The sequence below is a fragment of the Perissodus microlepis genome, chromosome 19 (assembly GCF_051167445.1).
Source record: "Perissodus microlepis isolate ML-2025 ecotype Zambia chromosome 19, ASM5116744v1, whole genome shotgun sequence".
Taxonomy (NCBI): domain Eukaryota; kingdom Metazoa; phylum Chordata; class Actinopteri; order Cichliformes; family Cichlidae; genus Perissodus; species Perissodus microlepis.
This window is the reverse complement of record NC_140479.1, coordinates 10,578,483-10,592,471: the sequence shown is the minus strand read 5'-3', so window position 1 is coordinate 10,592,471 and position 13,989 is coordinate 10,578,483. Positions and strand designations below refer to the sequence as shown.

The 13,989-nt window shown below is 41.9% G+C and overlaps 1 protein-coding gene across 5 annotated transcripts in view; it reads right to left on the bottom strand.

Moving 5' to 3' along the window:
- LOC146365519 (apoptosis-stimulating of p53 protein 1-like) overlaps positions 1–13,989 on the bottom strand; it is a 60,882-nt gene that overhangs the window by 17,227 nt on the left and 29,666 nt on the right. For 4 of the 5 annotated variants that reach the window (XM_084913989.1, XM_084913990.1, XM_084913993.1 and 1 more), the window contains 3 exons: positions 4,891–4,986; positions 709–765; positions 8–128 (listed from right to left, as the gene is read on the bottom strand). In XM_084913989.1, the coding sequence (XP_084770115.1) occupies positions 8–128; positions 709–765; positions 4,891–4,986 (274 nt within the window). Of the gene's footprint in view, positions 1–7; positions 129–708; positions 766–4,890; positions 4,987–8,300; positions 13,980–13,989 lie in introns of those variants that run through there. The other variant, XM_084913991.1, reaches the window with a different exon arrangement.

The following is a 13,989-nucleotide window of genomic DNA, read 5'->3' as shown; positions in this document are numbered from 1 at the left end:
GGCTTACAGAGGTTTCCGTTGATCAGTTTGCTGTAGTCGACTTGGCCTCTCATGGCTCGGATCTTCTTCAGCTTCGCTTCCTGAGTCTCAACTCGCTCTTTGAGCCGCTGCAGCTTCTCTGCTTCAGACTGAAAAAGAGAAGTCAGTGTTTAAAGTGGTTAAAAACTCCCCATACACTCAGGTGGTGGCAGTTCCAGTCATTTAGGTATACTGAAAGGATACCCGCTCTGTAATTTAACTAAACTTTGACCCAAGATGCAGAAAAATACACGTTTTAGTTGATTATTTACTGTCTCAGTTTCAGGAATAAATGCCTACAACGTGTTTAATTTGAAGATGCTCAAATGAATTCTGAAGGTTATCCAATGAAAGCGCAGGTATTTGCTTTACTTGGAAAAGACTTGCAGACAGCAGTAATCAAAAGACAGAGCTTCAGCACCTGTTAACATTTAGCCCTCCGACAGACAAACAGGGAACTTAACCTTCAGCGAACTGGCCTCTAGGTCAGACTGCAGTCACATTATTAGATATAAACCACATAAAGGAAGCAGTATGCAGATTATTGTATTTTAAACTGTATTAGTTTGATGAATATATTGCTACCGTGATCACTCACACAATTGTGAGTATAGCATGGAGTTTAACTTTAAATAGGGTGTCCTTGTGCTGTATAGACTCAAAGAAGACTAACAGAGGTGTGGATCGCACCTGTGACTGTCCCTGGTTGGATCTGCCTCCTTGCTGAAGATACCTCAGTCTCTGTTCCTGCAGGAAACAAAAGTACAGTGAAAGTAGAGTCATTTCCAGACTTTCATTTATTTCATTTGAAAAGTGGCATGGCATTTTCAGTTTTAAAGAAACGAAATCATGTTTTGCAAACCCAGCCAGAAAAAAAACTAAAAAGTACTATTTTTATATTATAAAAATAAGATTATCTGGTATACCAACTAAACTCAGCGAGGTTGAGCCCTTTTTCACTTCGAGAACCTGAAAGCCTGTTTTCTAAATCAGCTCACTGACTGAGGAGGATCCTACACAAACAGAGGAGCAACAGTGGGATTTGTTCCAGCGCTACGTTTCAAGTGGTTTTAAAAGAGCCTCTGACACAAATATTTTGGGTCTTTAATGAATTCAGGCTGGTGCTGTCGACTGATTGGCCAGTTTGCTGTCTGGCTCATTATTTGTCAAGCTGTCATTCAAAAATTTCATGAGTTCTCAGTGAAAAACAAATCACATTCAGTTTATGCACCGATAATAGAATTATTTCACGGTGCTCATGAATTTGATTTCCTCTGTGACCTTTCCAGGGAGTGCCCAACGTTTCGCCCTGTGACAGATGAAATAGGCCCCAGCCCCCCACTGCACCCCTGAATTGGTTGAGTGGTTAAGAAGATTAATGGAAAGATGGATAATATTTCCTGGTTTTTGGTGCTTTGAGAACACATGCATTTTCACATTGTTCCCTCTCATTTTGCACACCTGCATGTTAATCTTATTTTTCATAAATAAAATCTTATTTCAAATGCTGCTGGAATAGATGAGTGTGCCGCTTCATACCATGCATCCTGTTGTACACACATAATACCAGATTATATATATCAGCAGCACTAGCACCAGCAGCTTATTGCAGTGTTTAAGTGTTTATCTTTACTCTACATAAAACATGCATTTTCTGGACCATCACATCTGCAGCTTCGCACAGCCGTCATCTATCTCAACCTCAACTTTTACTTGAGCCTTAAGATCTTAATAAAGCTGAAACTGTAAGTCGAACTTGGAGACACCAGTTACCCCACTCATCTAATATTTTACCAAAGAACAGAATGTCAGATTCCTCATTAATGAGGAATGAATTAAAGGCTGGCATCACGTTACCAGGAGCAACAGTGAATTGGAGTACTTAATGACTTAAGTACAGTTTCCACAAACTGCAAAGAAATCTAGTGGGATAAACTGGGCCCTTTGGTGTGCAAGTACTGGTCCGTGGTCCACATGTTGGATGCCCATAGTTAGACCTAACAGACAGCTGGTCTTATGCATTCATAAAATATGAATTATTTATTTAAACGAGAAGTGTTTTCAGTGCTGAATAGTGAGGGCAGGAACACTTAATCATCTGGCCGTGCACATCCTTAGTCAACAGCATAATACTATAATAACTGCCATGCATGCAGTTTATTTTCACCCGATCATCACATCCAACTCTGAAGACCATCAGCTGCTATTGATTTTCATTTAAGCTTGTGTGTATCTATGTATCTGACACACACAATAAACTACAGTGAGGAGACAGACAAAGGCTGTGATGTGTGATGCTGACTGAAGCAGTTTACACCACTCACTCTGTATTTTGCAGGTACATAGTACGGCTGACCTGTGTGTGTGTGTGTGCATGTGTGTGCATGCGTTTGTGTGTGTGTCTCTCTTTCACATACACACACAAAGGGTAGGAGAAAAGGGCATGTTGGCAGGAAGCCGCCCTGCTAACACATTACACAACAGGAGGGTGTTTAATTACAGACGTAGTGCAGGAATAAAAGTTTTTATGTTTTCGACTTTTTATTTTCCAGGAAGTCATCAATCTACGTTTCGTTATATTAATGTTGAGAAGACAGAAAATGTTTCTACATCAGCGCCTGGGAATTTCTTCATCCAGCAAGGAAATGCTTGTGCAAGCTGGAAGGAAACACTTAATAGCTGTCAAATTACAGAAGCAGTTAAACTGCTGCTTTAAAAAAAAAAAGCTGGATATCAGCATTAAACTGACAGGCAAAAGAAATCACTTCCACAGCAGTCTTGAAAAACTCAAAATGGCCAAATAAAAGTTTGTGGTTGATGCATTTTATCGAAAACTTTACCAAATGAATGCAATTTGGCTCACTTTCCTGACTCCTTCCTGGAGTACAATACTGGGCAAACTTCCCAGCAGCTGTAGGTCCCTGCTGAACTCATTTCCTGCTAACTCAGAAGGCCACTTCCTGAATCTGGGGATGGGGCCGAATGACCATGATCTGTGTCTCCAGATATTTTCTCACATGTGCTGCAGCCCTGAAGCTTTCTAAACATCAGCCAAAAGAGTCAAAAGTGAGAAAAAGTCGAGTTCAAACCACATCAAAAAAGAAGCATCTTTACCCCTTTCTTTGGTAAAGACCTCTGTTCTGAATCCAGGCAGCATTTGTTTATCCCCAAGGGGCAATTAACATACAACAGAGCAGCATAACGTTGACGAGAAGGACAATAAGAACAAGCAATAAGAGTGAGACAATAAATACACAGAATATACAGTTTTAAAATTACACAGTTTTTAAATTAAAGCGACTGAAAGGTGAGTAAATAACTGTAAGTGACTAAAAGTGAATAAAGTGTCGGTAGTATGAAAAGAGTGTAGAGTAGTTTATGTTTCTGGTGTGGGAAATGGTCTTATCTGCTGGTGTTAAAAAGCAGAGTGGCTTTGGGGACAAAGGTGGTCCAGTCCTGCAGGAAATGCAGCGGAGGCGTCGCCCAGAGGGGGGTAGAGAAGAACATGAAAGCATGGGTCTATGCTGCCTTGTATCAATGCTTCATGCTTGTGGTGGTGGTTTAATGGTGCAGGAGATATTTTCCTGGCACACATTTGGCCACAGCCTACTTGAGCGTTGTTGCTGACCATGTCCATGCCTCTATGACCACAGTGTACTTATCTCACACTCTAATTAATCTCATATTAGTTTCTTTTACATGACAATGAGTTCACTTTTAGTCCACTACAGCATGCTTGGGATGTAGTGGAATGGGGATTTGCATCATGATTGTTCAGCCGATAAATCTGCAGCAGCTGTGTGAGGCTATCACATCAATATGGACCAAAATCTCAGCACTAGGTCCACCAAACAACATTTCTACAAGTCTAACTTCTTTTTTATGGTCAGCCTAGCTAAAAATTCTCCATTACAAGAAAAGTATCATGTAGTTTAATCACAATATTGTCAACTTTACAGCTCAGTCTGCTGCAACAAAGCCGGCTGCAAGGAAAAACAAAACTTGCTTTTACAGTTCCAACACTCTGAAATGGGCTGGAACAAACTGAGCCTGTGGTGCTGTAGTTGCGTTCCTATTTTTAAGTTCAGCTCCTATGTGAAGGCTTTCCAAATGTTCAAACGACCCAAATTATGTTCTTCTAAAACAGAAACTCTTTCATGACAAAACAGACGCACTATGTAAAGACCCACACTGTCCAGTCTCTCAGATCTGCTCAAACCGTCTCCCTTCAACATCAACAACGTGTGCACATCTACAACTGACTGGGTATATATGTACTTGAAAAAAACAACAACAAAAAAAACGTAATCTTGGCGTAGCAATATTTTCACCCATGTCACCTTGGGATTAAAGGGTTAACGTGCAAACTCCCCAGCACAAACTTACTGTGACCTTCAACTGTGCGAGTTTTCATCGATTTGTGCTGATGTGAGAAGAGCGCTGGTAATAGTCTGGAGAGCAGCTGTCATGTGCGCTTCCTCCTGCACGCTCCACCCTGCACGCTCCACCCAGGCAGCTCCCTCAGGTAAACCTCACTGAGTATTTCTGAACCAGACTATCTCCTGTGTGGTGCATGTAAGAAACTGCAGCCTTGGAAAAAGTCTTAACTCAATTCTCCCCAGCCTACGTCTGAAAACGACATCTCTCCTCCAGAGCCAATCTTTCACGTCGTTCCTCAAACCCTGAACTCAATCACACACACACACAAAAAAAGATGCATGTGATGTGATGCGCACACACATTCATCTGAGGCTCCAGGGGCCTCAAAGCCGACCTTTTCAGACAGACTCTAATGTAGCTAACCTTACATTAACTGACAGGCAATCCATCCAGCAGCTGTGTGTGCGTGTACAGTATGAGTGAGTGTTTTACCTTGGCGAGCAACATCTGTTGCTGAGCCTCTATTTGTTGTTGTTGTCTTGTGGCCATTTCTTGGAGCTCAGAGAGGGTCAGCTCCACACGGGGAACCTACACCGGCACACAGGGGTTATACATTAATACATTATGTACATAGAGACAGACAGTGTTTTCCCACAGTTTCCATCCATTACACGTCTCACTGTTGCTGTCGAGATGAAAACCCAAACAGTGACAGGAGATAAAGCACAGCTGCACACATATATCACCTCACATTTTAGGTCACTGAGCAGCTTCACTGAATGTTATTAGGCAGGCAGCTGGTAGCTCTGGAAGAGCGACAGAATTATAGTTTAGGGTTAAGAAGGAAAAAAAAAAATCGCCAGAATCTTCCCCTTTCCCTCACAGCATTTCCTTACAGATATCAACATCTCTGGGAGAGTGCTTTGTTCAGGGATATCTTTCTAGAGACTGATGTGTGTTTGCGTGTACGTGTGAGGGTGGGAAACGGGGAGGAATGCCTTTAGCAGACAACAGCGGAAGGTTTCAACCCAGCTACATCCTACTATTGTGCACATTTACTTATGAATGCACACAGACACACACTGCACCTGGGGTGTTATATTCATTTCCAGTTCACAGTGAAGTCAGACAAGCTGGATATGACTACATCTGTCCTTTAATAGCCAGGTTATCAGAACACGGCTTAGGGTTTACAAGGGTTTACGATTACAATACTTTTCAACAGTACAGTATTATAATATTTAATAATTATTGTTTGACAGTTTGACTCCTACAACACCAGAAAGGTCTGGCCTCTGGAGATATTCTACTATCAGCGTGTGAATGACTGATTATGACATAATACACTTCATCAACTTAAGCCATCCTAGGACAGAGAAAATGGAGTTTCAACCTGGGATTAAAAATGCAATCATACTATTAAACCTCAGACAGGCTTACAGCTTCATTTAGTTTAACAACCAGTTTAACAACAGTACTTCAGTGGCCTGAATTTGGGGACTGCTCCGATTATCGGACACAGAAACTGGAGACAGAAGAGTCTGTTGTTACTGGCATTTAATGGGACTTGGCGTAAGGGTTGAGTAGTTCAAGTAAAAATGATTTTTTTCCCAGTGATAAGACAGAAATAGTTTCCAAACGTTAAATTAGGGTCGAAGAGGACGGAGGCCACTGCAAATTTTGTTAAATGTGTGAAAAAATATTGATGTCTAAGTGGAGACTTAGATGTGCCATGACTAAGGGAGGCGCTGATGAATAACTCCATTAGCCTGAACTGCGCCCTTGGGTTATGACACAAGTTGTGAAATCAGTGAAACAAATTAAAATCATCATCAATTTAACTACTGGAAGCTCTAACTCTGGCAGCACTAGTGCTATGCTAAATATCAGTATTGGTGATTAATAGCCCTGACAGCCATACAGCGCTATAGACCGTGGACTGACTTACATACATCTACGTAAAACATAATGCACACATAGTGTATTCCACTGCAATACATCATGTGTTAGACAGTGACATTATGCACAATACACAAGGTTTTCCAGGCAGCGTCGCCACATATCATTAGCTAATTGCTGACTTTTGGGACCCTGTGGTTCCTCACTTTGATGTGCAACAATAATTGCATTGTTTTCTCATATCTCAAGAGTAAAATCAGAGCCAATCAGCATAAGACACTTTAAGATTTTTTATATTTTTTAAGCCCTTTCAGTCTGATATCCCTTTAAAATGTATATAATGCATAGATGGAACTACAGGGTAGGGCTTCAGACAAGCAGCGAAAAGGAGTTTTTATGCTTACATGCAGTAACCATACGTGGTTGATGAAGGATGCAGTCAGACTAGGCACACTTGTCTTGTGCCATGCCTGAGCCTGATAGCCTCCCCTCCACACAGACTAAACTAAAACTGCGCAACAGCATGCTTCAGTCTTTTCTGTCCACTGCTGAAACCACTGCTCCTTTCTCTCTCTCCTCTCAGTTCCTCGTTCTTTTAGTGCACGCTCTGCGTTTTTATCATGAAGAAAAGTGCTTTTGCAGAGCATCCTGAGGTTCATGAGTTTATGTATTTATGCTTTAATTGGTGTCGTTTCACAACGGCCTTTCTCGTTGCCTTATTGATTTATGAATTTGTTAACATGGCGATTTTCAGTTAAACTTCAGAAATGCTGTTGTTGGTGCCAAAATGTTGAAGTTCTACATAGTTACAACATGCACAACATGTCCTCTCTGACCCACCTGTTAAAGTCAGACAGGGCAGAACGGATGGATGGTCTGACTTTGGGGGTCAAACATGCTCAGGCACAGCACTGATCACCTAAAGTGAGTATACACTTCATTTTTACTCTGATATAAAGCCATCCAGAGACCATATATAGATTTCAGGCACCTAGTGACATAATGTGGCAGGACCTGAGATAAATTCTCTCAACTTCCACAGAGTTCAGGATGCCACTGATTGATATATGACCTCATGGTAAATACATTAGTGGCTTACCAAGGCAACCAGAGCCTAAAATGCCCACTAGTGACCAGCAGTCAGTTTCAAAGTCATGCATGATGATGGACTCGTTTCCAGTTGCAGTTTAATGCCCGTACAGTCACCTGGATGCGTTGCCAGCATTCTTCCTCATGCTCCATGCATAACAATCCTACTACTGCCAGCACTGAAGACCTTTTAGAGCTGTTCATTTGAATATGTTTTAGTAAAATTTTTCCTGCCGTGTATGATTTTTGTTCCATTTTTCACGTTATTCATTCAATTATATTGTCATCTTTTTTCTGCCTCTGCTCTCCATCACAGCAGAGCCTGCTCCTATTTTACCTTTAAGCAAGAAAAGTAATTGTTTTCTTTCTATTGCTTTTGTATCATGAGTGTTTGCACAGGAGTACACGTGTGTGTTATTTGAAGATGTACTAAACTAGAACCCTGCAATGCATCAGCACTTTTCACATTTTGGAGCCATCACAAATACATTTTGGAAGCATCTAGAAAAAGCTCTGAAGATTCGACTGCAGCTGGTTTCAGAAAAGCAAACATGATACGTATTGCTCTGTAAACACCCTGAGCAGTTTTGCTGACTTCCTCAGTTTAAAAACCTCCGTCTGCAGGACTGAGGCTGAGGATCGCTTGTCAGTCAAAGCAGTGTGTGAGACAGTTTTCCTGGGATTTCCTGCCACTGAAGTCCTCTAAATGCTCCAGCTTCTAGCTTTCCACTGATTCAAATGGGAACATGCACTCCAGCTACAGGAAAGTTAAAAATTCACCTGACACTTAACCACAGTGTCATGCCGCTCATGCTGTTAAGACACTCTAACACATCCTGCAGACTGTGTTGCTGCGAGCCCCCCGCTGACGTTAACATGCAGTTCCTACCAGCATCCCGCTGTGCTGTATTTACCTGCAGGCTGTCCCATGTGATCCTGCAGGAGCGGACTTTAATTTTGCTGCATTGTCCTTCAACAGTAAATTCCTGCACCAAATCTACCTCATTCCACTCCATCCTCACAAGCGTCTCAGAGACACGCCGGACCTTAATGGTTTCTGATGGAAAAGAGGCTCGCACGAGAACCGCTTAAAGAGGAGGAAATGAGAGCGATCCTTATCACAACTTTCCCTCTCGTCTGCCTGGTGATGTGCTGAGATTTACGACACTCGCTCTTCCTCTCCCTCACTCGCTCGGCCCACACACCCTCCCTTCTCCTCCTTTCTCTCTCTCTCTCTCTCTCTCTCATAAAAACTCTCGATTATTAGTGCGTTCTCATGTGACGTTTTTACAGAGAGCAAATCCCACCGATGTGACACCGCTTTCAACTGCCACAGTAAACATGAAAAAACACAAATAGGTGCGAAACGAGAGAAGGAACTCATCGCCTCCCTCGTTTTCTGTTTTCTTTCAGTATCAGCCTCTTTTTCTGTTATTGCTCTCAGTTTCCAGTCTCTTCGACCTCAACCTTTTCTTCATCTATTCGTCTCCACTCCTCCTTCACTTTTCTCTCTGCTTATTAAGCCCCATCTTTCTCCATATCTGTATTCTTTCATCTCTCTTTCTCTCAGTCCTTGTCATTTCTCTGCAGCTGGCTTTTTGCTGCAGCGACATCGTCTCTCACTCTCTTTCCCTCTCTCTCCTCTCACACCTCCCTTTTTCTTTCTCCTACTTTCTCTCAGAAGGAAAATCACTGCACCACAGCCTGATGGGGCACTAGCTGCTCTCATCAACCTCTGCCTCCTGCTCCAGATGTGTGGTGTAAAAAAGGTGAAGATGATCAATGGCTGTGGTAGTATGCATGGTGCACACACTATACAGTTAACAGCTGACTGCTGCTGCGTCATATTTTCATTCACACACACACACACACACACACACACACACACACACACACACACACACACACACACACACACACACACACACACAGTGTGACATGTGACTCAGATGCTGCATCACACATTTTCATCTTTCACACAGACAAACACACATTAGTTATTCCTCCTGTTCTGGGTGCAGCCCTCCATGGGCGTGACTGTGCTGTGTGTATAGTATATTGAGTATATTGAGCTATGTCAACTATTTATAACCAGCAACACTGATTTTAACATGTTGTACTTTAGGATGTGAGTGTTATTTCTTTATAACGGATGGAAACTTTGTATCATTTTCACTGCAACAGTTGCTTAGTGCTTTATACAGATGCAGTAAGCTTGAACATTTAAGTTTTATTCTTCTTTCAGGCTCATGAAACAACATCAAAGACATCAAAACTCTCACAACCTCCGGCTTTTAATGGAAATCACAGCCAACAGATATGTTGCCAGAGCAACACTAAAATCATTTTAGATATGACAATTTTGCACATATCCAAGAAGACATAGCAAAAATGTTACTTTTAACAGTTTAATAGCTGAAGCTCAGATCTCCCAATAATTTAATTCTTACAATGTTTTTCCAAACTTGACTAAAACGTGACCTCTTTTCTATGAGTGACTCCTTGTATTACGGGAAGGTTGGCAAAATTACTTGGGTTTTTAAGGAAATGGAAATCTTGACGCTAGTATCTGCAGGCTGCGATGGAAACACCAAGAACATTAACTATTGCACCGGTGCCATCAATGAGTTCAGTCTGCAGCCACTTTAAGAAGAGGATCACAGGGCATTCTTCTAAGTTGGGTAAGTTTAAGGGAGATACCAGAGCTTTTAACTTAGTTATTTCTGTAACTAAACATCAATTACATTTAAAGTGTTTTCTTGTTGCGGCCTGCATTGTTGTATTGTTGTTCTAAATGTTTTATAGCATGTACACGAAAGGCGAATAGTCCGTTTCAGGTTTGCATCACTCATTTAACAATGCATAACACAAAGATTTCAATAAAGAGCTTCAATATTTTTGTGGATACAGTGTTATAGATGCAACATGAGGATGTTCAAAGATCCATATTTGGACTTTGCTTTTAGATGGAGGTGTTCTGGTGCTTTGTTTGGCTCCAGGATCCACATTTTGGCTGTCAAAACCCTTTTCCACCAACACTTTGCTGTGCCAGTGCAGAGCCAGTTCTGTCTTGGTGTCTTTTCAGAAACAGCCCACATTTACAGAATAATGAGAACAAAATATTTACTAATAGAAGTTTGGATCCACTTATCTGTCCTGATTTTCATTTCATTGAAGTTACCCAACTTTTTGTTTTTGGTGAGAACATGTGGAACCGGTTCTAGACTGGAAAAGAGCAATTTGTGCCGTGGACTCCTGATAGACAGAGGAGCTGCTTTCTCACTCATGGTCCAGGTGGAAAACAGTGATCTGAAGGTGACTGAGGTTTCTGACGTGCTTTTTATGCTGTGCCACGTTTCCTTCTTGAAAAAATGATTAAACATCTACATGCCTGGATGGCAGAGTGTGTGATCTGGGTTTTGATCTCAACCATGTGGGTGCTCACCTGCTTTGCTCAGTTGTCAGTTTTGTTGGCTCTAACTGGTGGGGAAGTCCTAGTTTAGGGCAAACAAAATTGGGCTACTTTGATGACAGCAGGGGGTGGCTTTGAGGCTTGGATAGTAATATTTGGTGTCAGACAACCCTGGCAACCTGAGCAGTGTGTGTTTTTCAGCTGTAAACTACTTTCTCATGGTGCAATCGTGCCTATAATCTGAAGCACATGGAGATATTTGACCTTCTTAGTGTGTGCACACTGCCTATCTCAACAGTGCTCAAAGTTATGCATACAAACACACACATTGTTCTGATCATAGGTCCCTCCAGTAATAAAACCCATCCCCTGCCCATCTGCTGTGCACCTCCAGTAAAAATATTTCTCTAAATCTACAATAACAGCCTTCAGACATTCCTGAAACCCCAGGCCGCACCAAAGGGGAAAGCTCTGTTATCAGAAGAGCTTCAGTAACCAACATCCACACAGCAGGGTGGCCTGGTGGCTGCAAACATCCTATAACTGAAAGAGCTCATCTTTGAACTTGTCCATTATGTGACCCGACTGTGTCCTTGGGCAAAGCAGTTAACAGCATTTAATTTAAGAGTATAGGAAGCTTCGACACAGCAGCACCTGGACTTGCGTCACAGGAGGCAATTCAAGTCCGCAGACGCCCCTGACCCTGGACTTTGAAAGCCTTCATATTAATTTAAATCAACACATCCCCTGATGTGTGTTTGGTCAAGAGCGCTCAGACACACCTGACTGCTTAATATATCCCATAGCAGCGCTCCCACATGCAGCTGGATGGGGTTGAGTTACACAGAGCAGGATCAGCAAACTGAATTCTGTGCCTTAACTCAAAGTGTGTGACGGCCCTCGTGGTTACTCTGAGGTCAGGGGCGAGGTTTGTAAGACGGTGTGCTGCAAAGGGAAAGGCCTGCAAGACACCAGCATTAAGTAGTAACAGCTACTCATTTATTGAGCAACTAGCACTGTGTCAGTCAGATGAGAAACTATATGCTAACATGTTTTTCCTAAACAGAATAAAGTGAAACAACACAGCGACTATCTCTAATTTAGAGTATGTGTCAGTCCTTCAAAGAGCGGCACAGTTTGAGGACACAGGCGGCTCCCTGATGCAGTTAATGTCAGCATGAAAATTTAATTTCATCTGTAATTTATTATGCATCAGTACTATTGGCTAACAGCAGGACAGTATATGCTAACAAAATACACCACTCAGAGCCATGCCAAATGTGTCAGAGGGAATCCTCTTCATTAGTTTTTTCCCTGAGATGCGAGCATAAAAATATGACACATTTCCCAACCAGCCCCATCTGGACTGGTCATTAGACAGCCATGCCCTCCTTTCCCTAATATTGTTAGAAACTAGCTGGGTCCTGACCAGGTTGGTGTATGCTAATAGCTAATTATATGCTACCAACAAACAGAGTTAGTACTTCAAAAACTTTCAGTTTACAATTAAATGTCTATCAATGTTTTTTGACTTGTGGCTCCGTGTTGCAGTAGTTAAGGCTTCAGGCCACCAAAGATTACTGGGGAAAACTGTAAAATTCGGTAACCAGGGAGTGGCTACAGGAGGTTGCTGGCCAGGTGAAATCGATCCATAATCCACATTGATCCACACAATGACCTGTCTGCAAACGCTCGCCATTTACTCTCCGAGCTCCAGAGAAAGGTGTGGCTTTCTGCTACAATCAACACAATTCAAAAGGTACATCACACCTTTCACAGTTTCACTACTGCTTGACGAGTCGCGTTTTTGTGTTTCAAACTGTGGGCAACCAGGTCAATCTGCTAGTGGCCAAAACAACTGCAAAGAGGTTTTCATCGCTGTACTCCAAACCTTTTTGCAACCAATTTCACTTAGCAAAGTCCAGCGCCAAAATCCAGTTGGGGAATACATATTTATTCCTCATGACTGGTGATTGTCAAGGCGTCACTGGCTGGTCTCTAGACTCCTGTGATTGGGGCCTAATATATATGCCTTACACACAAAAGATTACCAGTTTGAGACCAGAAGGAGACACAAACCCAGCCTCACAAGCCAGTCATCTTCTACTGCGGGTCCCAAATTCAGATAAATGAAAATGCTGTGTCAGAATGGCATCCAACATCTAAAAAATATAACAATAAATCTGTGCCAAATCAAACATGTGGATCCATCTGTTGTAGTAAAGTCTTCAGAAATACTTAAAAAAAATCTGAGCAGTTTGAGGCATAAATGAAACTCTACATGATTTTCTCTGTAGCTGTGCACACACGTAATGATGGATAGACTGAAAACCTAGTGGCGTAGATGAAAATATCACAACTAAAATCATCATCCAGGAACCACAAATACAGGTAAAAAATGTCACTACAATCTGTAAAATATAACCATCAAATATAAATTAGTTTTTACTCAACTGACTTTACTAGGCTGCTCTTGGAGCTCATGTATTTGTCCTTTTTTGTCGGAGAATGACAAAGTCTGGTCTACTTTTTAAAGAAAACAGGGAATACTCACTTATCCTGGATTGTAGTCAAAAATTAAAGAGATGAATCACTATTCATTAGTGAATAACAATTCTAAAAACTACTACACGCCGATCTCTTTCACACATCGCTATCATCTTTGCATCATCCTGTGGTAAGAAACAGCATCTGGTGTGCGTTTGTGTGCGTAAGTGAGTGAGTGCTTTTGGATATGATTACACAGCGCCAACAGCTACACCCGGACTCGGAGACACGCTTCCAAATCCCAAAGTAAGGCTGACACACACACACAGACAAAATAACACAGTCAAGCAAGAAGAAGCCACACCCTGTTTTCACGAGATGTAAACCACACTGATTCACTGACACACAGAGAGACACACGGCCAAACGCTCCACCCTGACACATAGACAAACTGCTCGTAAAGCATCCAGCCAATGTGTGTGAGTGCAACCAGAGTCAGAGAATATCTCTCAGAAGTTTAAGGAGGAGAAAACAAGCTTATACACAATTATTCACTCGCTCAAAGTCACCTTTAGATTGGCTTCTGTTTGGTGGAGTTATTCTACTGTTTCACCTAAAGTGAAAAGGTCAAAAAAAGTGGAAATCGCATCAACGTAGCTTCAAACACACACACACACACACACACACACACACCCATATAAAAA